Consider the following 26,128-nt stretch of genomic DNA (forward strand, 5'->3'; position numbering starts at 1 on the left):
GTTGTTCTTAAAAGCCACTTCTGCTAATTTCTACTTAATATCAGTCATAATAGCAGTCAACTTACCTTTTAAGGAGAAACTGACCCCTTCCTCCCCTAAACTCCTCTCGGAATTTGTTTTAAGTGCTATTTTCCAAAAATACAGTAGTTCCAGGATACAAATATATAGTCCTATAGCTTGTATTTGGTACATTGAAGAAAAAAATAGTCACACTGAAGAAAAAAAATAGATATACATACATACCAGTGTACCTAAGTATGTGAAAAAAATGTGATTTCACTTCAAATTAGGGATGAAATAATACCGGAAGATTGGTAACCATTCAAAAGTTTTATGAGGTTTACAATAATTACTTAGGAAAATGCATAAACAGACATGTCAACTTTTCAAATAAACATTACGTCACATTATTTTAGATTACTTAAGGCAGTTTCAGTAGTAGTTTCAAAGCATTTAGGGAGAACTTAACGGGCAATACTAAAATGCTTAAACTGGTAACTAACATTTTATTAAATCTTCAACAAATACAATTATAGATACCAAAAACAGTGTTTCCATTTATCATTCATTTAAAGGTTCACTTTCCAACTTCATCTAGTTTTCATGAACAGAATAATGTTTGCAGTATTGGCAGAGCTTATGATCAACTGAAGATCCAGGGATTTGATGATCAAAAGTCATTTGGATACATATAAGAAATAGGCTAGCGGGCGGTTTCTTTCTTTCTCAAAAGCAGCTTTTGTGAGACAAGCTACCTTTGAGGGAAAAACTATAATGATTTCCTTTCATAGGAATAGGTTTCTTTGTCAAGTACAGGTAGTCCTTGACTTATAACAGTTCATTTACTGACCGGTCAACGTTACAGCCGCACTGAAAAAAGTAGTTTATGAGCATTTTTCACACCTTACAACCATTGCAGCATCCCTAGGATCACGTGATCAAAATTCAGATGCTTGGCAACTGACTCATGTTTAGGACGGTTGTGGTGTCCTTGGGTTAGGTGATCACCTTTCGCGAACTATTGACAAGCAAAGTCAATGGGAAAGCCAGTGTTCTGTCCCCCTCGACTCAGTCCGAGCGATGACTTAATTAGCCGGCAACTATCAGCTCTGGCAGCAAATTAGTGAGCGTCTGCCAAGTGTCTCTGTTATCTCTCTTGATGCCAATGAGTCAACCAGGAACAAACAGTACTTCAGCTCTAGTTAAGCAGTTGATTTGCTTGCCACGAAGTGGTATAGCAGCCCTTGCTGCTTTTATATCCTATGGGATGTGGCTCCATGACTCAGCACTTCCTAGGCCTGCCCCACCCCTGCTTCTGTTGTTCCCACCTCTCCTGCCAACGAAACCTAGGGTCCAGCCAGGCCTGATTGCCATCAGCCGGGTCTGGAGGCGTGGCTTGGGTGGGAAAGAGTCAAGGGAAGGAGGCCTCGTTATCTCCTCCACCTGGCCTCCCTCTGGCTCCTGGAGCTGAGCCAGGGAAGCTGATGCTCCAGAGGTAAGTCCTGATGGCCCTTCCCCCTCACTTTCTGAGTCACTTTCTGGCAGGGGGCCCGGCTCGGGGGGCTCAGACACAACAGCCAGATTCTGTTAGCAACCATGCTACTAATTTAATAACTGCACTGATTCACTTAATAACTGTGGCAAGAAAGGGACAAAATTCACTTAACAACAGAAATTTTAAAATGGCCAACTTGGATGTGCATTGCCGTTTGAAAGTATTGAGGAAGTGACATTAACACTAATAGTTAAGATAAATTCTGGATAGGAGTAAAAGAGGCGAGGAGGAGAAAAACCATATTAACATTTTAGTCAAACATATTAATGTTTTAGGTCTACATAGAAAGACTGGTGGATTAGCCATGGGCTTCCTTGATGCAGTGCTTTATGTCAAACTTATGAATGTTTATGCTTTGACGGCCACTTTTCAAAAACGGGCTCCTTACAGAACACTGTATCAAGAGAAGCAGCACAGCTAGTCAAGAGATCAAAAGTGGAGCGAAGATCAAGTGAAACACCTCTCTGAAGATCTGAATACTCCGATGACCAAGCTCATTCTTGGTTACAGTGTGGTTTCTAAATTGACTGGTAGCACAGGTAGTTCTCGACTTACGACCACAATGGAGCCCCAAATTTATGTTGCTAGGTGAGACATTTGTTGAGTTTTGCCCCGTTTTACAACTTTTCTTGCCGCATTTGTTAAGTGAAGCATTGCAGGTGTTAACTTAGTATCAGGATTGTTAAGTGAATCTGGCTTCCCCATTGACTTTTGTTTGTCAGAAGGTTGCAAAAATGGATCACGTGACCTCGGGACACTGCAACCGTTAAAATATGAGCCAGTTGTCAAGCATTAGAATATAAATCACATGGCCATGGGGAGGTTGTAATGGTCATAAGTATGAAAGCGGTCATACATCAACTTTTTCCAATGCTATTGTAATTTTGAACAGTCACTAAACAAACTGTTGTAAGTTGAGGCCTGTAGAGATTCATAAGTCCTGCCTACTAAAACATACATTAACTAGTATTAAGCTAGAACTCATCACGAATAACACTTTGGTTGCACAGCATGATTATAGTAACAAGTGTTGTCATGTGCAAATGTCATCAATTAGGCAAAGTGGTAACAGGCAGTATACTTCAAGTATTTTAAATAACCTGTACCTATGGTAATGAAAGTGATAGATTTTTCTGCAAAATGAGCAAACATGATACATTCTGTCATTTTCAGCTGTTGGTGCAAAAAGGCACAATTTTCTATATTTAACTTAGATCACATATTCATCAACAGCAACAAGAACAACAATAACAATGCTACTATGGAAGAAATTAAGATAATGCAGTGGCCCCTGGAAAATTTTTCTTGCAAGGAAATTAACCCTACTTAAAATTCAATTTAAGTAGCCTTGTTTGAAATCTGAAACCTAAAGGATTACACCACTATTAACTGTGAATGAAAACTTGTTATAGGAGCCACCGCTCTCACCGTCTTTACACATTCTGTATTGATTCAAAGGGATGTTGGGGTGTGGAGGGAGGAATTAGTGATTTTCTAACTGGAATATGCCAATAAACCAGTGGTTGAAAATTGTACTTTCACTTCAACAGTGTAGAAATGTGCTTATCCTGTTTGTTGGGGGAAAACAACATCACTATCAATCCTCACTTAAATAGATCGGTAACAGCCATCTGAATCTATACTGAATACCACATTAGCTCTATAGCTCAAACACTGCCCTTTCAAAAGCCAAAAGGGTAATTCATCTTAATTCTAGCCATCCTTTTGACAATTTAGTAGACGCCTGACATTTGTGTACATCCAAATTCCAATCCCGACTCCACAATGAAAATGCAATAGGGTCTTTACATGAGCAAACAAAGATAAATTTCAGTTGGCCATAAGAGAATAATCGTGTTGCAATCAATGGTGTTTTGTTAAATTTATCTTTCACACATGTGATATTCCTAACTGATACTTATTAAACGAGTCTTACCAGTAATCTGAATTGGATATTAAAAAAAGAGGTAAAGTGCAAAAATAAATGTAAAATAATAACGTGGACATTAGCAATTGCACCTTTTCTGAAAACATCTGCTTCCATCCAGATGGATGAAACATTTTTTAGCAGGGCAGGAAAAATTTACATTCAGTTTAAACCGATAGTGATAATAACCATCCTTTTTATTAATAGAGCTTCTCTTTCCCAGCTTCTTTGCATCTCCATCTTCAACTTTCATTGGGAGCGCAGAGAGTATGTTTTTATTCCTTATGGAGTGTACCTCTGCCTTTCTAGACTTTCAAAATTTTGAGGAAAAATAAAAGTAGTTCACGTATTAGGCATAGTGTAGACCCGGGGTGGGGAACTATGGCCCCCTTATGACTTGTGGACTTCAACTGCCAGGCTGGCTCAGGAATTCTGGGAGCTGAAGTCTACAACTCATAAAGGGGCCATAGCGCCCCACCTTTGCTGTAGACCTACTGTACCTAGCTCTAAATGTATTGAGATAGCAATTTCCAACTAACCTGGCCTTTGACCTTGCTGTTTGGGAATTCTGGGAATGTCTTCCTCCACACAAATGAAGAGTGCCAGATTGAAATATGTCTTGAGAATAAAAAGAAAGCTTGGGGCCACTATGAATACCATATTATATATGCTGCAAACAGATACAAGAAAATGCTATTTGCTGCCATGTCAGAGAGATTTGCAGTCCAGCTAGGTAATCCTAGGTATGGGTTTCTTTGTCCCTGCATTAAGTGTTGATGATAGGAGAGGCTGTATACATATCAGTGGTGGGTTGCTACCGGTTCGCTCTGGATTGGGTGAACCAGGAGTGGCGGTGGCGGGAGACTTCGCCTACCCGCCTGGAAGTCTCTGCTCATGCGCAGAAGCGTCAAGTGTGCGTGTCAGTGCCCGCGCACCTGCGAGCAAACTAGTAGCAACTGAAATTGAAACCCACTACTGATACATATGTTTATGTAAGAGCAAAAGGCATGATCAGATAGCATTCCTGAAATTCTAAATCCCTATATCTTCATACTCAGAGGCCCATTTAACAGCCTTTCATGTTACAGGTAATCCTTGACTTAGAGCACTGAAAAAAGCAACTTATGACCATTTTTCATACTTATGATCATTGCAACATCCCCATGGTCACATTGTCAAATTTGAGATACTTGGCAACTGACTCATATTTATGACGGTTGCAATGTCCCAGGGTCATGCGGTCACCTTTTGCAATCGCCTGACAAGCAAAGTCAATGGAGATTCACTTAAAAATCCTGTTACTCTCTTAAAAACTGCAGTGATTCACTTAACAACTGTGGCAAGAATGGCCAAAATTCACTTAACAATTGTCTTCATTAGCAACAGAAATTTTGGAGTCACCTGTGGTCGTAAGTCAAGGACAATCTGTACCTACATCCATGTTCAGCAAAACAGTGACTGTACTTGCTAGTCCTTTAATTGTATCAAAATTCATTATATGAAGGAAGTCCTTTAAAATCAATATCCTCCAACAGGAAAAAAAAAACCATGGGTACCTCAACAGTCATTTCCAGATAAATGACTGTTAAGAGATGCCATACCAAAAAATGAGAAAATTTCAATTTTTGAATTATTTGGAAAGGCTTCATGAAAAGGTATTTGGCTAAAATTGTTTTCCCATTTTGCCTAAAATAATGTTTTCACTCCATCATGGTTTATACTTACTAGATTTCAGCCTGTTATTTTTAATTCAACCTCAATTTATCAACTTATTAATATCAAGTATTATTAATATCTTGTATTAATAAGTATTAACAATATCTACTGTAAAATTAAAGCGCAGCTATTATGAGAACAAAGCATAAATAAAAACTCGGAAACAATGAACTGCAGCATCTACAAAGTTTCACCCTCATGTTCAAAGAATACTACTATTTCCAGTAATGAAGTGTTTTGTTACTACACATTTAGTAAATGTGATGCCTTGAGATAGCCTAAAGAAAACGAACACTAAACATAAGTCATTCCTGCTTTATCTGTACGTCAGCAAAGTCACAGGCAGTTAAGCTTTAGAAGTACATAAAAGCCCTAAGGTCTGGAACAACACTGTCAAATTCATATTCCAGTTCTCATGAAATAGTATTGTAAAAGGATGCTGTCAGTACTGAAAAGGCAAAAATGTTTTCCTGTTGAAGGGGAAAATGACAAAGCTTTACTCACAAAAAAGGATATCTGAAATCTAGAATTGAACAAACTCGTTATGTTTCAAGATAAATAGTGATTAATGCCCGTTAATCTGTTAGTTTTAAAAATGTACTGCGGACAATCTCAATGCAATAGTTGCATGTGACTCCCTTATGACAGATATTCTAGCCAATTTAGATAATGCCGTGACTTTAAACTGCTGTATTTGTGGACTTTAAAAAATGGAGGGTTTTTGTGATTAATAAAAATGACACACATTAAAATTGTCATGTTTTTTGTTAATCATTGTAAAAAAACACATCAAGATCAATATTATGTATTCATGATGGAGCATGACATCACCCAAGACCACTCTGGACTGACTTTTGATTATGCACAGTGACTCGCTGAAAAAATATTCACTGCAGTGTCATTTACCGGCAATATCAAATTGATTCTAATGCATCTCCCTGTTGCACAACTTTTGGCTCCATAAATTATTCTCAAATTCTGGGGATGAAGGGATGCTAGAGCCAACACAAACATCGAGATGCATATCATTTTATTTTAGAATGTCCCTAATGATCTGGAAGTGGCAAATCAGAAATGAAGATTAAAAAATAACAAAAATGGGCATTAGTAATTGAAAGAGATTGATGATTTGACCAAAGGGTGAACTGGGAAACATCCTTGTCTATGAAAGATCTCAAATCCATCCACTTCCACAAGCAGCTTCTGTAGCAGTGCCAAAAATGCTCCCTTTGGATCAATGTTTAAAACTAAAACAAATAGACTCCCCCATCTTTTTTTTAAAAGCCAGATTAAATAAGAACATAGAGCAATGCTCTATATTCTTATTTAAACCTAAGTCTACCCAAAGCCAGTGAGATTTATTTTCAGAACAGACAAGTACAGCAGGGGTCCCCAATCCCCTCTCCGGGGACCAGTACCAGTCCGCGGCATGCCAGCAACCAGTCAGTGCAAAGAAGCAACGCCCCTTCCGCAGTATGTAGGCAGCATGCAAAACCACGCCCCCTCTGGTCTGTGAAAAATCCTCTCTCCACAGAAGCGGTCCCTGGTGCCCAAAAGTTTGGGGGGCCGCTAACGTACAGGATTAGCCTACAAGAGAATGAAATATGCTGTGTGTGTGTCAGTAAACTTTTCTTCTAAAAACCTGCCTAAATTTAGCACCTAGTGATATTGTTACAGACAACTAAATGTACAGAAGAATTTAACTACTAATTAGCTTTTGAAGCAAGAAAAACTTGTCTTGAGTGCCCTGTTCTTTTTTTCACTTGAGCCTTCTCTTGACTGCAGCTAATGTTCTCTGCTACCCTCTCTTCTCTGAAAAGCATAGCTAGCCTGCAGTTACCTTGCTTTATCAGTTTATTAGCCTTTTTTTCTGAAAGAGAATATTACCAAAGGAACTCACCCTTGAAGGAAAACATTTTTTTTTCTTCCTTCCCCCACAATTCTGAATTTTATATTGTGGCTATAGACATTTTGATCTGTTGCTGCCATGAGATTAATAAATATTGCTAATTTAAATATGCAAACCCAGCATTTTGAAATATTCGATGCAAAACGCAGCCTGAAATGATTGATGGGAGAAATAATAATGAGATAAAAAGCAGAGTGCAAATTTTGTTTATGAGATATAGTAGGTGGTCTGAATCTAACAAATGCTGGATGATGAACAGCAGAAAGGGCAAAGTGGTTATGAAAGGCTGCGGTGAAAAGAATTCCTTCAATGAAAACGGAAACTCCTTAATAAAAAAAGAACTTTAATTAAAACTGGGGAAATGTTGCTGCTGAATAGCTTGCAAAAAAAATTGGTAACCCTGACTACCATCCACCACTCAAAAGAATTGTATTGAAGTGATTTCTGAATTTGAATGGATTTCAACATCTAGGTTTGGGGGATTTTGCTTATTGAAACATTTAGTTTCATTCATCTCTGAGGACATTTTTCTACTGGGGTGAAAAACTGTTATGATGTACAGTCTAGCAGCAACAAGAATGTAATAAAAATGTGTTGATATCAGGAAGAGGTTTTTTACTGCCTAATAACTGAAGTAAGAAATGTTTCTGCATTGTCACTTGCTGCCTCTAATAAAAGCAGTTGCTTTATTTAATTTTACCACAATGTCACAAAAATCGCTTAATAATGAATAATCTAATCTCAGATTTGAAGACCTCTGATGCTCCAGGTGCTTAGTTCTAGATCTCTGCTTTCGAGTCAGCAAGTCTTGAATCCTGTTCTACACTGTTTAGGAGGTAGACTGCAATAATTATTTCAGATGAATCCATGAGTAGGATATAAAAGCACTATTGACTTCCATGCATTCCAAAAGCATTTCCATAGAAGAAGAAAAAATATATGAAACTTGGCCAAAAGGCCTATCATAATATATTTCCAAACTTAAATATCTAGGTCTAAATTATAATTATTTAAAATATGATATTAAAAAAAATTCAAAACTGTACTTCTCTCTGAACTACAGTCCTATCCTATGGGTGATTTTTGCATGTTATAATACGTGGAAGAACAGCAGAGAAAACTTTTCTTCCAATTAATTAATTAATCTAAATTAATTCTATCTAGGATTCTATTGCTTTTGTTTTCTAAAGTAAGTTTTATTTTTTTTAAAAAAAAACCTTTTGATGGTCAAGTTTTCAGGAATATTATTGCACTGTTCATTCAACATGGCATGAATGTGATGGATTCTTCAGTTGTAGACATTTTCAGATTTTTGGCAGCAGTGCAGTATCTGATTTTGAGTGGCAGCTAGTAGAGTCCAATAGCTATCCGCTGTTGCCTGAAGTCTTCAGTCTTCACCTCTGTTAAGCACTAACTCCACTGGTCATCATTTCTACCATACCTATGAAATAACACCAACAATCCCAAATTCAATGGCAAAAATACAGCAAAATCTGCAGATAGACTTACCTAAAACGAGCACCTTAGTCTTCTCTCCTAAATACCGTATATGAAGTAATTTCTGGGTACAGAATCTGATATTTGTAAGTTCAAAATGAGGCTTTCTTTGCCACATGCCATGCACTCCTGACTCAGCCTTGAGGACAGGGTTTACCAAGGCCTATGCTCACCCACTGAAATCAAGCCTCTGAATTATACCTGTCAGCCAGCCAGAGCCATAATCAGACTGGCACACATTTCAAAGAAATCCAGTGTATGGCTCCCAAGGCGTGGTGTCACAGAGGACATGCTCCCAGTCAAAGAACCAGTAGGGGACCCGGGAAGTGACTGGCAATCAACGGTGGCGGAGTCAAGACTTAGTCTTGGTCTGTGCAAACGAGCTGCTGAGCTTGAGCGTTGAGGTGTAGACGAACCCGATCTTTGTTCCACGACATCATCTTTAAAATACAGAGAAATGATTTAAAACAACTCCTTGAGCTCGCAGGAGGCTAAAATTCCCCTCTACTTTTTCATTTTACTCCTGGCTTAGCTTTTATGAGGGTGGACAATTCACCTAACAAAAGCTACTTTGAAGAATAGACTGAGGTAAGCTACTGTTCTTATTTTATACCTCCTCTTCCCACACATTATCATCACCATCATCACCATCCTCCTCCTCCTCCCCATTTCCATGAAATGGAAGCTGTTTCTACCAGCGGCCTACTACGCAATCTCCAAACTTCTCAGACCATGTGTCAGTAGTCTCATGTAATTCCCCATTCCTCTCCATAAGTTCTAGACTTCTGATGTCTTCTTGGGAGGAGGAGGAGAAGGAGAAGGAGCTGTTCTGCCATAACTTCTATTCTACAAGAGTAACATGAGAAGATGTTTTTAACTGTATTGCTACATGTATTTCTTTCAAGTCATGCTTTTCTTCAAACATTTCACCATAATTATGCCACTTTTATGTTCTTCACTATTCTAGATTTTACCAAACCCTTTTCCTTCCCTTTATCTTAAATGGCTTGTAGCTGTCTTCAAAATTACTGACAGCTATCTCAACTTCAGTCCCATTGGTCTCAAGCAAAATGTTACATGTCCAAGAATAAAATCATATGTGCATGTTCCATAAAGTTCAGAAAATGTCACTATCAGATAAATCTGTCTTTCAAACTAGGCAGCTTTAAGAAGTAGTGAATTTTAATTCCCAGAATTCACCAGCCAGAATGCTGGGTTGTCCAGTTGACAAGTTTGAGAAATACTGAGATAATTTAAGACTGTGATTTTGCTAAGACCCTTAATTTATAAATGGTACTGAAACTGGACTGAATTTTTAACAAATTTTGATCACTAGTTTACAAATCTGGGAAAGCAGTGTGCCAATCTTTTATTAAACAACTTTATGAATAAACTGCATGCAGATGCATTTCTCTAATTCCTTTTAGCATCTAGAATTTAGACATCCCACCCAGAAGTGGTATTCAGTAGGTTCTGACCAGTTCTGGAGAACCGGTAGCGGAAATTTTGAGTAGTTCGGAGAACTGGTAAATACCAGCTTTGATTCTGACTGGCCCTGCCCCCATCTATTCTCTGGCTCCCGAATCCCAGCTGATCAGGAGGAAATGGGGATTTTGCAGTAACCTTCCCCTGGATTAGGGAGGTAATGGAGATTTTATAGTATCCTTCCCACCACGCCCACTAAGCCATGCCCACAATGCCATGCCCACCAAGCCACGCCCACCGAACCAGTAGTAAAAAAAAATTGAATCCCACCACTGATCCCTCCGCATTCAAGAATGTGGGGGAAATCACAAAGAGGTAAAAAGAAAACCAAGGAATTTAAGTGGTTTTTGGAGCTAATGAACTAAAAGTGATACTAATGATATAGTTTCTACTTGTAGAAATAAGAATAATGGAATCATCTGGGGGGGAGGAAATTCATCGCTTGTGGAGAAAATGCTATTAGGAGTTCAGAAATGGTCTGTGATCAGAAAAGGCTTGCAAGAATATTTCCTGTTGAGGGATTATTGTGAATCTTGCAAAAAGCAGAAATTTCTTTTTACCCACGTGTGTCATTAATCTGTCACAGTTAACACAAAGTGATGACAAATGGACTGAAGAAGTGTTGCTAAACAACAATTGTTCTGACTAGCAGAATCATGAAGTAGATATAAAGTGTGATGAGTGTGAAAGTGTGAAAGAGAAGATGGAGCTGTTTGGGGTTTGGCTTTGGTTTTTTTAAGTCTTCCTTCAAGCTTGGGAGCATTTGTTCAGAATTTCCTACATACCATCGATGCTTTTAAAGTCCAACAGATAGCTGCGATTGTCCACCTGATACAGCTGCAAACTCATTTTCACATAATTTCCTGTAACTGGATTCTTTCTACGCACTCTAAGGTGAAAGGCATTCACCACCTAAAACAGATAATTACCATTTGAGAAAAACATAATTATGGAAAAGGAAAAAGAATGTTAATTTCATATTTCAAAAAAATAATTTTGCATAAAACAAAGGAATGTAATCGCAGACATTTCTCTTCTGTAATAAATCCAGTTCAATTCGGTGGGATATACCTTTCAGGAAACTGAAAAAAAATGCATCTTAACTAGTTTAATCTCATTATTGCAGTTTGAGAAAAAAAACATGAATAGGGTTTTCCACAATTCTGCAAAAAACTATCAAATAACATTTCCTTACAGATGTTTTATAAAAGTCTCTTAAACCCGCTTAGTCTCTTAAACTCTCCTAGAACCCGCTTTTCGTGTTTTTATCACTAATATTTTCTGCTTTAGGCACTGCTAGTATACATTGAAAGATGGTTGAGAAAGAGAAGTTATTTATTCTATGTGAAAATTCTCCAACCAGCTTGCTTAATTATAGTTTTGTTCATATCGGAACTTTAGCATGTTGCTACTCTGTATCGAGATAAAAGTTATCGGGAGCTGAGTGTTTTAGAAATTTGATAGAGATAAATTAGACAGACAGAGAAACGAGATAGGAGAGAGGGAGGGAGGGAGGGAGGGAGGGAGAGGGAGAATCCCAAAGGTGGCTTTTTAGGAGGCAACTGGACTTTCTGGTTTTTCTTTGAAGATGTTTCGCTTTTCATCCAAGAAGCTTCTTCAGCTCTAAAAGAAAGAAAAAGAACGAAAAAGAAAGAAAGATTGAAAACACATCAAGGAAGCCCTCAGAATGTGTGGCTATCCCAAGTGGGCCTTCATAAAATCACACACACAAGAAAAGACCCTACAGTAACTCCTTCATAATACGTTGCAGGCATATTGGAAAAGCTCAGGAGGATCTTCAGCCAACATATGTGCGCACTTCAAACCCAAGAATACACTAAGGCAGAAGCTTGTCCACCCCAAAGATAAAACACACAGACATAAACTGAGCAACATCATATATGCAGTACAATGCAGTGAGCCATGTGCAGAGCTGTACATTGGGGAAACAAAACAACCAATTCATAAGCGCATAGGACGGTGATGTCAAATCTATGGCATGTGTGCCACAGGTGGCACGCGTAGCCATTTTGGTGAGCACGTGAGCTCAGGTGGGACCGGAAGTTGGCAAACGGGCTGTTTCTGGCCTCTCGAGGGCCTCCGGGTGGATGGGAAGGCTGTTTTCGCCCTCCCCAGACTCCTAGAAAGGCTCTGGAGTGAGAGAGGAAAATGGGCCTACCGGGCCATCATGTGGCAGGAGCGGGGTGGGGGTTGCATGCGTGGGGGCGGGATGCATACAATTATGGGTGTGGGTATGCGTGCAACATACACCCCCCTGCTCCTGGCACACGATGGCAAAAAGGTTAGCCATCACTGGCATAGGAGAACAAACATATGAGGACTAGATTCAGCAGTCCACCTGCGTTTCAAAGAAAAAGTCCACTCTTTTGAAGAGAGCAAAGTCCACATTTTGGACAGAGAGGACTGCTGGGTTGAAAGAGGGGTCAAAGAAACCATCAGGGTCAAAACTGAACAGCCCTCTCTCAACAGAGGGGGAGGGATAAGACACCATCTCTCTCCAGTCTACAACACAGTCATTTCAACAGTTCCAAGAAGGTCCCACACCCATTTTCATCACTCAGGTCACAGATAAACCTGCAGATGACCTTAATGACTAGCTAAAAGAATTCAAAGGACCAGCTGTCTGCAAGGAGTATAAATCTTTCCATTCCTGACCATCCAGTCAAAGCTGAAAAAGCTTCTTGGATGAGAAGCGAAACGTCTTCAAAGAAAAACCAGAAAGTCCAGTTGCCTCCTGAAAAACCACCTTTGGGACAACCATGACCTAAATGACTGAGAATCTCCATAGACAGAGAGAGAGAGAAAGAATAAATAAATAAAAAGTTAAGCTTTCCTGAACAGATTATGGATTCTAAGACTTAGCTCTCTAGGAAGAAAAACTGTATACCAAAATGTAAAATATTATTTGGGGGCAGTCTTTGCATGCCATTAAATAATATTCTACAGGGGAGAAAGTCAGGATGAACAGAAATAAAGAAATATACTGCCTTTGTTTGGGCTCTTTGTCCATGAGATTTTAATCAATTAGACAATATTTATGTTCAAGCTTTATTCCCCTGTGATACATGATATATATAATTTTCAACCTATAAACAGCCTGATTCTTCAACGGTGGTTTTCAATGAACATATATAAAAAATATAGAAAAGGGATTCCTTTCCATTATGTTAATCAGGCAATGGAACACAAATGCTAGTAAATGGATTGGCCATCTTCTCTGCAGAAGAAAGATGCGATGGTTGGAAATCCGGGTCAGCTGCTGAGTTGCGATCGTGTGACCTTCGAGGTGCTGCGATGGTCAGAATTTTGAGGACTGGCTGTGAGTATTATTCGTTTAATGCTGTTGCAAGTTTGAATGGTCACTGAATGAATGATAGTTAAATAAGGATCACATATATTTAACCATTCAGAACAAGGGATAGGCTTGGCACAGTGGCGGCAGCGGGTGTGTAAAAATAGAACGTGCCCAGCCTCTGCCGCCTTCCCTGCCCCACACCGCTAACCCTGAATGTCCCAAACACAGCCGCTGCCGCCAAACAGCCCGTGGTGGCAGCAGCAGGGGCTGTGAAAATGGAATGCACTCGGCCTCTGCTGCTGCCCACCCAGTCCCTGAATGGCCCAAACACCACCGCTGCTACTGAATGGCCCATGGCAGAGAGCTGTATGAAAATCGGACGCCTGCAGCTGTCACCACTCTGCGCTCTGCCCACCTGGCTCTCCTTCCAGCTGCCTGTGGCAAGTTTTCCCTATGGCCAATTGACCGTACTGAGTTGCCCTGCAACAATTTGGTGGTAGCGAAATTGGCCACACAGAGCTGGCTGTGCAGAGTTACCCCAGACCAGAGGTGGGCTTCACTTAATTTAACAACCGAAATGTTCGCCCCAGCACCGAAATGGTCTGTGATCAGAAAAGGCTTGCGTGCAGCCTTCTGCCCATGCGCTTTGCTCTTGCGCGCGTTTGCACACATGTGTGTGGCTTTAAAAACGCAGCTAAATAGGGCGGCATAGCGCCAGGTCACACACAAGTACTGGTTCGCCCGAACCGATCCAAACTGACTTTTTTTTTTGTTTGTTTACATTTATACCCCGCCCTTCTCCGAAGACTCAGGGCGGCTTACAATGTATAAGGCAATAGTCTCATTCTATTTGTATATTTTTTTACAAAGTCAACTTATTGCCCCCCCAACAATCTGTGTCCTCATTTTACCTACCTTATAAAGGGTGGAAGGCTGAGTCAACCTTGGGCCGGGCTCGAACCTGCAGTAATTGCAGGCTCTGTGTTCTAATAACAGGCTTCTCTATTGCCTGAGCTATCCCGGCCCCGGCCCCGACTGAATCCCATCCCTGCTCCAGATCCCATCATATGGGTAAAAACTCACTTAACAACTGTTTTGCTTAGCAATGGAAATTTTGGGCTCAATTGTGGTCATAATCTGAGGACTATTTACATACAGGTAGTCCTCGATTCCAACAGTTCGTTTAGTGACCGTTTGAAATTAGAACGTCACTGAAAAAAGTGACTTATGACCATTTTTCACACTTACAACCACTGCAACATCCCCATGGTCATGTAGTCAAAATTCAGACAGTTGACAATTGACTTATATTTATGATGGTCTCAGGCTCATGCAATTCCTTTTTGCGAGCTTTTGACAAGCAAAGTCAATGCAGCAGCAGGATTCACTTAACAACCAAGTTACTAATTTAACAACTGCAGTGATTCAGTTAACAGCTGTGTCAAGAAAGGTCATAAAATAGGGCAAAACTCATTTAACGAATGTCTTGTTTAGCAACGTAAATTTTGGGCTCAATTGTAGTTTTAAGTGGAGGACTACCTGTAGATTATAAAATTAATGAAAGTAGGAGATACAGGAACCTCGAAAAAGATCTCTGCCTGATGCTGACTTTACGTGTCAGAAGGCTGCAAAAACATGGCCCCAGGATATTGCAACCATCATAAATACATGTCAGTTGCCAAGCATCCAAATATCGTTCACGTGATTGTGTGGATGCTGCAATGGTTGTACGTTTGAAAAGTGGTCATAAGTGTTCTGACCCAGCCTTAGCAAGTAATGATAATCTGCTTACTCATGAGTAAACACAAACCCCTTTCCAAACAGGGTAGGAACAGTCTTTTATTTACGTGGATAAACAAAAAACCAAACATAAATTAGTCCCAGCAGACCTGGTTCTGGCCTAAAAAGCCAAATTGCTTGGCTTTTTTGTATCCTAAAAACGAAAGGTTGTCTGTGACAACCGGCCGGTCCCAAACCCCTCCTATTCATTTCCCAGCCAGAGAGGGGCTGGCTATCGTCTACGTCTGCTTTTCCTTGAGACTCGGCTTACTGCTTTCGTTTGCTGCTCTCCTCTTTTTTCCTCTCTGCGCATATGGGATGGGCCCCATCTGTTCCTCCCTCTCACTCAGCTCAGGCCCCAAAGACAGTTGCTTTTCCACCTGGGGGAGGACAGAAGGTCCTGGCTCTGCCTGTGATGGTGTTTCCTTATCAGAGCCTTCCAAAGGCTCCGAAGCCGGCCCAGGCTCTCCCTCCATCTCCTCCTCTGACTCTGCTGCTAGCTCTGCTGGCAGCGGACGGGCCACAAGAAGAAGTCACTTTTTTTCAGTGCCTTTATAATATTGAACGGTCACTAAAGAAATGGTTGTAAGTCGAGGACTACCTATAATATACTATTATTTAATCTGTTTTATGAGCATTAAGCCTTAGCTGATTTTTCACTGTGACCAATAAAACTAAATGAAACTGATACAAGCCTCCCTGGATACATCCAAAAGTAGTGCTCGCATGTTTTAAATGCAAAAATACATAAATACATAAAATTCATGGATTACTCATCTGAAAAGCCTTCGAGAGCCACAAGGCACCGCTATTCTTACCTTCCACTCAAAATCCAGATGTTTCATGGCCCGGTAAACTTCAGCCATGATATCGTAAGGCTTGCTTTGACTCCGTATTCCTAAATGCCACTTGGCTTTTTTCACAGTCGATGGTTTTGGCTTAGTGGTGTTCAATGCATCCAAAGAGCTTTTGGCTTTGGGACTATCCGCAACAAGAGGCGGCATCCTTTCCGGATGAGGTTTCACCCCTGGGGGGATATGCATAGAGTCATCCATAAAAGAGCCACTGGGTGGGCTGGAGGCGAGGTAGAACTCACTGGCCTGGTTCATGATTCTCCGGTTGTCAATGATCAGGTGATAAGCAACCGCAAGCTGGTCTTGAGGATCTCCGCTGTACAAGCTGGCCATCACTTCTGACTCGGTGCATTCAAATTTCTCACAAACTTCCCTCACAGCGTCATCATCCATGACATTGGCATCATATGATGGATCTTCTGGGAACAAATAACTGGGCAGATCTTGCTTGAACCATTCGTTGTCTCTAGAAGAAAATAAAAATGTTAGAACAATACCATTGGTTTACGGTGTATTGAAATCTCTTTCAAACTCCCAAATGGTCTTCATCATGTTATGCAACTTTTCAGAACAGTTGGAAGCAATTGGGAAGCCCTGACATTACTCGATTGTGGGAGCAGCAGAGGTGCTACTCTTGTGGTATTTTTTTCTTATTGTTATCACATCAATCATCCCACATCTCTGAACCATTCTGCAGTATTCCTCACTGCCCAAACTTTCTGATATGAAAAAGTTTCTGTCTGAGGCAGGGGTGTCATACTGGATTTCTTCGAAGGCCAGATCGACATTGTAGTTCTCCTCCGTGGGCTGGCCAGGGGTGGGGGAGAGGGGACAGACACCTCCTGCAGCACCCTGCTGGCCAAAACGGGGTGCGGGGAGCCACATGCTGCCTGGACACACACCTCATTTTGGCCAGCAGGGTGCTGCAGGCCATCCAGGCCAAAAATGAGGCACAGGAGGGCCAAATACATCTCCCCACATCCCATTTTGGCTGCCAGAGGCACCCGGGGCCAGTCCTTTGCTATTTCCAGACTGGCCCCGCAGGCCAGATTTAAGCACCCGGCGGTTTGACACCCCTGGTCTAAGGTCTCCCACTGGAATTTAACTGAAGTATGAAAACCCAGAAATACTTCAGAATGCTGGAAAGATGACTGTATATAAAAAAAGACATCACATTTAATCATCTTATAACTACATTAATGCAAGATCCCTCCATCTCCCTGAGGATTTTACTGAAATGTTATCTGTTGTGGCTCCAGCCCGCCCACCCCCTGGGCCTAGCTCCCTGCCAGAAATTGACTCAGAGAGTGAGGGGGAAGGGCCGTTGGGGCTCCCCTCTGCAGGGCCAGCCTCTCTGGCTCAGCTCCAGGAGCCAGAGGCAGGCCAGGTGGAGGAGGTGACGAGGCCTCTGTCTCCTGTATCTCTGTTGTGACCCAGGTTCCTGGACCCGGACTCCTGGACTCAGATGATTCAGAAAGTGAGGGAGAAGACCTGGCAAGCCCTGCTTCTCTTGAGCCCTCTCTCTCCCTGGCACCCACTCAAAGGGAGGAGGAGGGCCCAGCAAGGCCTGATTCTCCCGAGCCTTCTTCTGATTTGGCAACGCCCCAAGAACAGTTTTGGAGTAATGCAAGACTGCGCAGACGTGACCGGCGCGCGCAGCAGAAGCAGCGTTGGGAGAAAGCCAAGTAATGATTGTCATGCAGTGACATCTGCAGAGACTATAAATAGGAGGCGGGACTTCCTGGTTTTTGGTCTTGGACAAAGCAATGAATTTGCGCGGGCAAACTGTATCAATGGAGGGAAGAATATATTTGTGAGTAATTCTGGCCTTATCTGTAATTTCCTTGTTATCTCCAGAAACTTGGCAGGCCCGTGGGTAGACATGGCCAGGACATTTATATATATGTAAATAAATCAGAAAAGGAGGCCTCTGACTGACTCTTTGCTGGGAGTATTGGGGGAAGGGAAACAGAACAATCTCCTCCCACCCAGGCAACACTTCCAGACCCAGCTGTGGACAATCAGTCCTGGTTAGATCCCAGGTTTCATAGACAAAAGAGGCGGGAACAACAAAAGAAGGGGTGGGGCAGGCCTAGAGAGTGCTGAGTCATGGAGCCACACCCCACAGGGTATAAAAGCAGGAGGGGCTGCTCTACTACAAACTGACTGGAGAAAACTTGAGCTGAACTATTTGACTGAGCATTTGGCCTGGATTGCTGTTTGTTCCTGACTTCCTGGTTGCTTCAGTAACATCAGGGAAGATAAAGAAAACCTTGGCAGACGTTCGCTGGTCTGCTGCCAGAGCTAATAGCTGCCATGGACTAAATTGCTGGCTAATTGAGTCAGTTCACGAGTCTCCCGGACTGAGGTGGGGGGGACAGAACATTTTCCTTTGCAAGAAGGAAATGGAAACAATTTCTTTTCCATCAAATTACAACAGAATTTTAAAACAAACCAGTCACAGAAGAGAAAATGTTAAATGGTGATAACAATTATGTATGCTCATGTTCAGTTTTAATGACTGATTTAGGACTGATTCGTGTGTTCTTGATAAACCTTTAGATATGAAAAAATAATTGTAGAACACACTCAGCCAAGAAAATGTTGAATCCAAGGAAAAGGGGAATTTTAATTTGACAGACCTAGAGTTTATTAATATGAGAGATCCCATGTATCCCCCAACAGAACATACATGCACAATCAATAGTTCAAACCACATATTGCATGAAGATTTCAGAGTTTTGGAATGTGGCACACATGGAGATACAGAAATAAGGCTGAAAGAAAGGACAGAAATCCAGTCCATGGAGTGGTAAATAGTTGTAGAGTATCACACTATAATTAAGGCTCTTATACATATTATGTGTTTTTTTTAGCTAAACAGTTTTGCAACTTATTAAAATGTATCTTTATTACATGCTACTTCATTTACATTCTATTTTATTATTCAAGATTATTTTAAATCTCCTCTCAGGTTTTCTAATAACTGTCTGTGGAGACTCCAAATTCAATTTATTTTAATTTAATTAACAATTTTCAGCCTACGTTTAATCAGATTGGAAATGATTGTCCAATCTCTTTCTAGTTATCAAATTACACAATAAACACATTCTTGTGACTATCCTCTTCTTTCTTACTTTAGAAAAATGTTAATCAGCGGCATGTTAGAATTTTGGCACAGGCTTACCGTATGTCTTTGATGGTGGCTCGTTTGAGTGGATCAACCTGCAACATATGCATCAGCAGGGTTGCTATTGAACGGTTGAGGTATTCAGGAATGTAGAAGACGCCTCCCCGGATTTTTTTAAACAGGGTTGGAACATGCTCATCATCAAAAGGAAGAGTCCCACAGAGGAGAGCATAAAGAATAACACCACAGCTCCAGATATCAACTTCTGGGCCAGCATACAGTCTGAAGAAAAGAAAAATGTCATTAATCTATGTCTTAATGTAATATTAAATAGTTGAGAGAAGAAGAAGAAAGCAGCGCTAAATAATTGCCTTCACTCAAAATGAAGACCAGAAATTATAGAACCCTCCTCCTCCGTCTCTTGATCATTTTTTGTTGGTAACTCTCCTTTTTTAATCTCTCTTCAAACCTTCTCCAAGTATTCCTAATATATTCTTTAGCACTCCAGATTGCTGATACTAAGCAACATGGTACATGTTTGGTCATGTTTTATCAGCTAAATTTAAATAAAATGTTTCTACCTATTGGTCAACTCATGAAATCTGCCACCCTCTTTTACGGCTGTTGTTTCTTTTTAAAAATAAAATCATGTAGCTCTCATTACCTAAATAAATTAATAACATAAATCATTTTGCTCCATTCCCCAAGCATTTCCACATGCAATCATTTCCTTCAACTTCTACCTTCCAGAGATTACTTCTGGTGCTGCATAGTTGGGTGAGCCACAGCTGGTTCTCAGGAATTCACCATCTGACATCATATTGGACAGCCCTAAAAAAAGAAAACTGTTTAGGTAGTCACCTCAGTGGTGAAATCCAGCCGGATCTATCCGACTCATGCAAACCGGTAGCGCCGGTGGCGGGAGGATCCCCCCACCCGCTGGGCCGTCATTACATCCCATTTTTGACCCTCTTTGCATGTGCAGAAGGCTCTGCACATCTGCAGAAGGCTCTGCGCATGCGCAGAAGAGGTGTGCGCGCTCACACTCCCGAACTGGTAGCGAAGGTAAGTGCATTTCACTGCTGAGTAACCTATATAGATGAAGCAAAAAGGTAGAAGAACTCAAACTGGGAAATTACAGATGGAATGAAATGGAATGGAATGGAATGGAATGGAACGGCACGGCACGGAATGGAACAGAACAGAAGAGAATAGAATAACCAACTATAAAATAATAAGAAATGAATCCTAGAGCTATGCCACTTTTTTTCTTACAAACTAAACAGTCACCAAGCAATAAAACTGCTTGGTTATGGTTTGCTCCCAAGATGTCAGCTTCCTTCCTTCATATACAATATATAGAATCTCATATATATTTCCTTCATATATATAGAATCTCACTTTTTCTACAGATTCCTGCATCCAAATTAATCCTACCAATAATTTACATTTTGCACACAAAGACCTAGAGGAGAACATTCTGGATGTCCAAACATCCATGGAATATTCTTATTTATCTAGCCTGAAGATGAGCATTAGTTTAAGTAACGTCTTTTTATATTCTGCCATTTCTATTTGAAAGGGCAGTGAAACAGATGAGAGGAAAAAAATGGAAAATATTTATTTCAAAAGTACGTATACTGGTTTGTATTTTTAAAAAATCAGTTAGTTACTGTATTTTGCTCACTTAAGACTGGTGTTATGATAGACGATCTATCACTAGAGCAGATATTTTTGTAAATATATTTTCTTCATTGTGTTAGGAAAGCAAAGGGAGCTAGGAGAAACACCTGTCACCACTGATAATTCACAATGAATTTTCCAATGAGGTTACTAACAAAAGCAATTTAGGCTATAGTGAAATTCACATGGCTGAATATTACTCCCCATAAAATAAATAATAGAAAGATAGTTGTTCTAGAAATGGCTCCGAATCCGTGTGAAATTTAATATCCTAATTTTTTTGTTGTTCTATTGAAAACCTTTAGCCATGGACTTTCTTCACCTACAGTTTACTACCTTGGAGAAGATTAAGCCAATGTTTTCAGTTAAAAGAGCTCTTCATAGTAACTCAGAAGCTTCTAATGGTGATGGAAAATAACACTGAGTTATCTGAAAGATGTTAACATTGACACAGTCCAGCAAATGGATCGTAGCCAATTACATTTTTGGAATGCTATTAGGGTCACATACCAAAATCAGCTATCTTGGCATTCATGTGTGCATCCAGCAGCACATTTTCTGGTTTCAGATCTCTGTGAACCACCATATGCCTATGGCAGTAATCCACAGCTGACAGAATTTGCTGGAAGAGGCGCCTGGCTTCAGCTTCTTCTACCTGCAACAACAACAACAATAACAACAACAACAACAAAAGCAAATAAATGCTCTAGGACAGGGGTCTCCAACCTTGGTCCCTTTAAGACTTGTGGTATTCAACTCCCAGAATCCCTCAGCCAGCAAAGCTGACTGAGGAACTCTGGGAGTTGAAGTCCACAAGCCTTAAAGGGACCAAGGTTGGAGACCCCTGCTCTAGGACACGGGTGTCAAACTCGCTGCGTCACGTTGCACTGATGTTTTGTGACATTTTTCCCATTTGCGGAGCTTAGGTGGGCATGGTCTGCACATGACGCATCTCGCCCGCGGGCCGCCAGTTTGACACCCCTGCTCTAGGAGTTTCTGTATGCCACTCAACAATGCAGCAATCCTCTCTTGGATAGCCACAAGACAAATTTAGAATTACAGTTTGGTTACTAGCACTAAAATTGAAAAACAAGAGGTGATTATTTTTGCACAGTTTCTGGAAATTAAGGCTGTCAAACAATTAAGCGTCTCTTCACCTGGTTCTCTCTGGGTTTTCCCTATATGGCCCAGATCACTTTATTTAGAGACCAGTCTAGAAGAAATACTTAACTTTGGATTAAATTTAGATTTTATTTGTCACAAAGTCTGGCCTTTTTAACAGTATATATACTGTATTTTCTATGAATCCTAGAAACTGAAGGAACAGTGAGAAATTCTCCAAATGCTAGTGGGAATGAGTTATGATGACCCTCACTCTGTCAAGGACCTTGGAGTACTAATTTCTAAAGATCTAAGTGCCAGAGCCCACTGTAACAACATTGCCAAAAAGGCACTAAGAGTTGTTAACCTAATCTTGCGTAGCTTCTTCTCTGGTAATATTGTACTACTAACTAGAGCATACAAAACATTTGCTAGACCAATTCTTGAATACAGCTCATCTGTCTGGAACCCGCACTGCATATCAGACATAAATACAATCGAGAGAGTCCAGAGATATTTCACAAGAAGAGTCCTCCACTCCTCTGCTCGCAATAAAATACCTTATGCCACCAGACTCCAAATTTTGGGCTTAGACAACTTAGAATTATGCCAACTTCAATCTGACCTAAACATAGTACATAAAATTATCTACCACAATGTCCTACCTGTCAATGACTACTTCAGTTTCAACCACAACAATACACGAGCAAATAATAGATACAAACTCAGGGTAAACCGCTCCAAATGTGATTGCAGAAAATATGACTTCAGTGATAGAGTGGTCAATGCCTGGAATACGCTACCTGACTCTGTAGTTTCTTTCCCAAACCCCAAAAACTTTAAGCTTAAACTGTCTACTGTTGACCTCACCCCATTCCTAAGAGGTCTGTAAGGGGCGTGCATAAGTGCATCTCCATGCCTACCGTCCCTGTCCTAATATTCCTTTTTACTTACTCTTTTCATGTATCCAAATTATGTTTATATTTTTACCTGTTATCTTATATATGCTTGACAAAAATAAATAAATAAAATAAATAAATAAGTAAAATGATCAAGCAAAAGGTTTGCCGACGGGGATACTCAGGAGGAACAAGGTAGCACTTCTGCAACAGTAGGATTTGATTACACAATTTGCAAACAACATAATAAGATCAAGAAGCCGATTTCTTCCCCAAGTCTTGCAGCGTGATTACAGTGGGAAAGATGAGAAGGAAACTGTGCCCTAGAAGTAGCAAATGGTACTGTCACATGGAAGATAGTCACCAGTGGCCTTTCCCTTTTATTTTTTTGTGTAACTATATTTTAGATTGTTTTTATGTAATTTTATGTAGCTTGAAAATCTTTTATTTCATTATAATCTAAAGCAACGTAATGAATTTTTGATACTGGTCTGTGACTATAATAAAACTGATTGCTGAACTGACAATTCCAGTCATTCCCAGACCTCATGCCCACCAGCTCAAGTGAGCTGGGATGAAAGATATAATAAAATACATCTGGAGGCAAACTAGACCAAGGTTTTAAAACTGATGATCAAAGAATCGATGTATTACTGCATAATCCTCTCCAAGAATTTTCCAAAGATCTATAGACATTCATAAATGATCTTGAATATTTTTGTGCCTATTCCTTATCCAACACCTAACATAAGGCAGAGCTGGCAAATGCAGGGAAGTGTTTTTACATCTTATCTGTTTTAAGATCAGGATTGGTGTCACTGATCTGTTGTAGTCCACCAGCAGCCTGCGGAGCTGGCAATGGAGTCGGACAGCAGTGAGGCTGAGGTAGGGCCAGGGCCATTGGGGAGTGAGGTGCGGACTCCAGACCCTCCAGAGACTGATAGTAGTGAGGCAGAGGAACAGGAGGAGTCTGTTCCTAATACACGCATGAGAAGAGCTGCCAGAAGGCAAGAGCAGCTCAAGCAAAGAAGACGACTCAGGAGTAGGGCCAAGAGATGATTGGCCCCTCCCATAAGGCTTAAAACAGACCAGCAACGGCGTTTGGGCTTTGCTGGAAAACAACGTTAATAGCTTTGTCTTCTTGTATTTATTTTTTGTATCGGTGACTTCTGAACGTTTGCCAAGAAAGGCCTTTGACAGTTTGCCTAATTGGATCAAGGTTTGAGATAGGACTGAGGAAGTTGTGTTGGGAGGAATTTGCTTTAATTTAGTTTAACTACGCTAGGAATGAAGTAATTCTCAGCTGTTCAACTAAAGTTTGTTTGTTTTTTCACTGACTAAGTTTTCTACTACCTACTTGGGCCTGGGTCACAACATGATCTGCATAAGGAGGCATTTGTCTTCCTGATACTGTTGTTGCTATCTATGGGCTGCTTCAGTCTCTCACACAGCAGAATGAAAATCAATAGTGATGCTAGCAAGGAGAAGGATCAGCAGCTGCTATGATGTGTTTTCATGCCCAGTCATTCCTAAGCACATATACAAGCAGCAGTAATGACAAGTGAAGGGCTTCCTAAAACAGCTGTCCTGCTTTCAGCAGCAACCAACATATTCTGAAATCTCCCTTCAAGAATAATTGTACACAAGGATAGTCTAGGAAAGGGGTCTCCAACCTTGGCAACTTTAAGCCTGGAGGACTTCAACTCCCAGAATTCCCCAGCCAGCTGGTTGGGGAATTCTGGGAGTTGAAGTCCTCCAGGCTTAAAGTTGCCAAGGTTGGAGACCCCTGGTCTAGGAAAATGTCAGATTGTTATTTCTGAAAACAGACTTTGATGTTTGACAACAAATTTCCTGATGTCTTGTTGTACCTTGATGAACGTATCTTTTCTTTTATGTACACTGAGAACATATGCACCAAGACAAATTCCTTGTGTGTCCAATCACACTTGGCCAATAAAAAATTCTATTCTATTCTATGTCTTATGCTTACAGTCCCATTCTTCTGAACACACAGAGTATACTGAAAGCTTTTGCTCCAGAATCAACTCTATTTTTTAATAAAATCTAATCCCAAGGTATTGAGTTTTATTTTAACTATGGCTTTATCCTGGCTTGATTTAGGTAGCTTCTATTAAACTAAAATACAGCTTTCTGGGCTTAGACAGCATAAGAAATCCTTGCATTTCAGCTTTGATGCAAGTGTTGATTTTAAAATACGGGGGAGGGCGGGGAATGGAAGTGGAAGCTCTAAGTCCAATACAATTTAAAAAAACCCAAAATGACATAAAATCTACCCCTCTAAAAATGGGAGGAACCCATAGGTCATTCAGATCTATCCATTTCACAGCATTGTTTGCATGCAGACATCAGAACAAGTCTGGTGTTCCTACAGCTTTGTTCCTGTAATATTTTATGTTAAAAAAAAACACGAATGTAAATTTTCAAAATGAGCTCTGTGTACATTTTATATGTGGAAATTATAGATAGATAGATAGATAGATAGATAGATGGATGGATGGATGGATGGATGGATGGATGGATGGATGGATGGATGGATGGATGGATGGATGGATGGATAGATAGATAGATAGATAGATAGATAGATAGATAGATAGATAGATAGATAGATAGATAGATAGATAGATAGATATCCATCCTCCAGTGTTCTGAAGTAGAACTGGTAGATGAAGAGTAGGATGAAGAGACAGAGTACTGTAATGGTAGAAAAGACTATTGCATTTTGGTCTATAGGTTGTGCGAGTTCACATTTTTAAAAAATATTATGCATAAAATCCAGAAGAAATTCCCTGGGGAGGGCGGGGACGGTTCAGCAAAGGGCAGTTTAAGTCAAATCCTTCTAAATGATGTATCTGCAGAGAGAAGTTAATTTTCATACAAGAGGCATTTTAAGTATACTATTGAAACTTCAAGCTACAAGATGTCATCAATTACAACAAGACAACCTAATTTGGCTTTGTCTGTTTATAGAGAATGATGTAGTTGAGTTCAAAACTAAAGTGGAATTACTTCATTAATTAATGAGCCTTATCAGCTGATTATAATGATAGAATAATCAAAATAACTGCATACTTTACATTTTATAATTAACTATTATATAACACATTCATCACTGACTAAATTTATAAACAGTAGACTAAACTACTAAAATGCAAAATAATGGTAGAAAATGTTACTCCTATACTAGATTTATATAATATGCATGAGGAAGCATTTTGCTCTCCTAATATTTTGCAAAGATTAAAGAAAAGGAGAGAAT

The 26,128-nt window shown here is 40.3% G+C and overlaps 1 protein-coding gene across 4 annotated transcripts in view; it reads right to left on the reverse strand.

Moving 5' to 3' along the window:
- Window positions 1-315: 315 nt before the first annotated feature.
- The window catches only part of PRKAA2 (protein kinase AMP-activated catalytic subunit alpha 2), a 37,439-nt gene continuing 11,626 nt past the window's right edge, over window positions 316-26,128 (reverse strand). Inside the window, exons 4-11 of one of the 4 annotated variants that reach the window (XR_009154386.1) lie at window positions 21,362-21,506; window positions 19,912-19,999; window positions 19,226-19,450; window positions 16,003-16,504; window positions 10,875-11,001; window positions 8,806-9,044; window positions 8,325-8,548; window positions 316-6,785 (exon numbers count right to left, since the gene is read on the reverse strand). Coding sequence is in view for 3 of the 4 variants with exons in the window: in XM_058177010.1 (XP_058032993.1) it covers window positions 8,809-9,044; window positions 10,875-11,001; window positions 16,003-16,504; window positions 19,226-19,450; window positions 19,912-19,999; window positions 21,362-21,506 (1,323 nt within the window). In the remaining variant the exon portion in view is untranslated. The other 3 variants (XM_058177010.1, XM_058177013.1, XM_058177011.1) reach the window with 3 other exon arrangements.

Source organism: Ahaetulla prasina, chromosome 3, assembly GCF_028640845.1.
Source record: "Ahaetulla prasina isolate Xishuangbanna chromosome 3, ASM2864084v1, whole genome shotgun sequence".
Taxonomy (NCBI): Eukaryota; Metazoa; Chordata; class Lepidosauria; order Squamata; family Colubridae; genus Ahaetulla; species Ahaetulla prasina.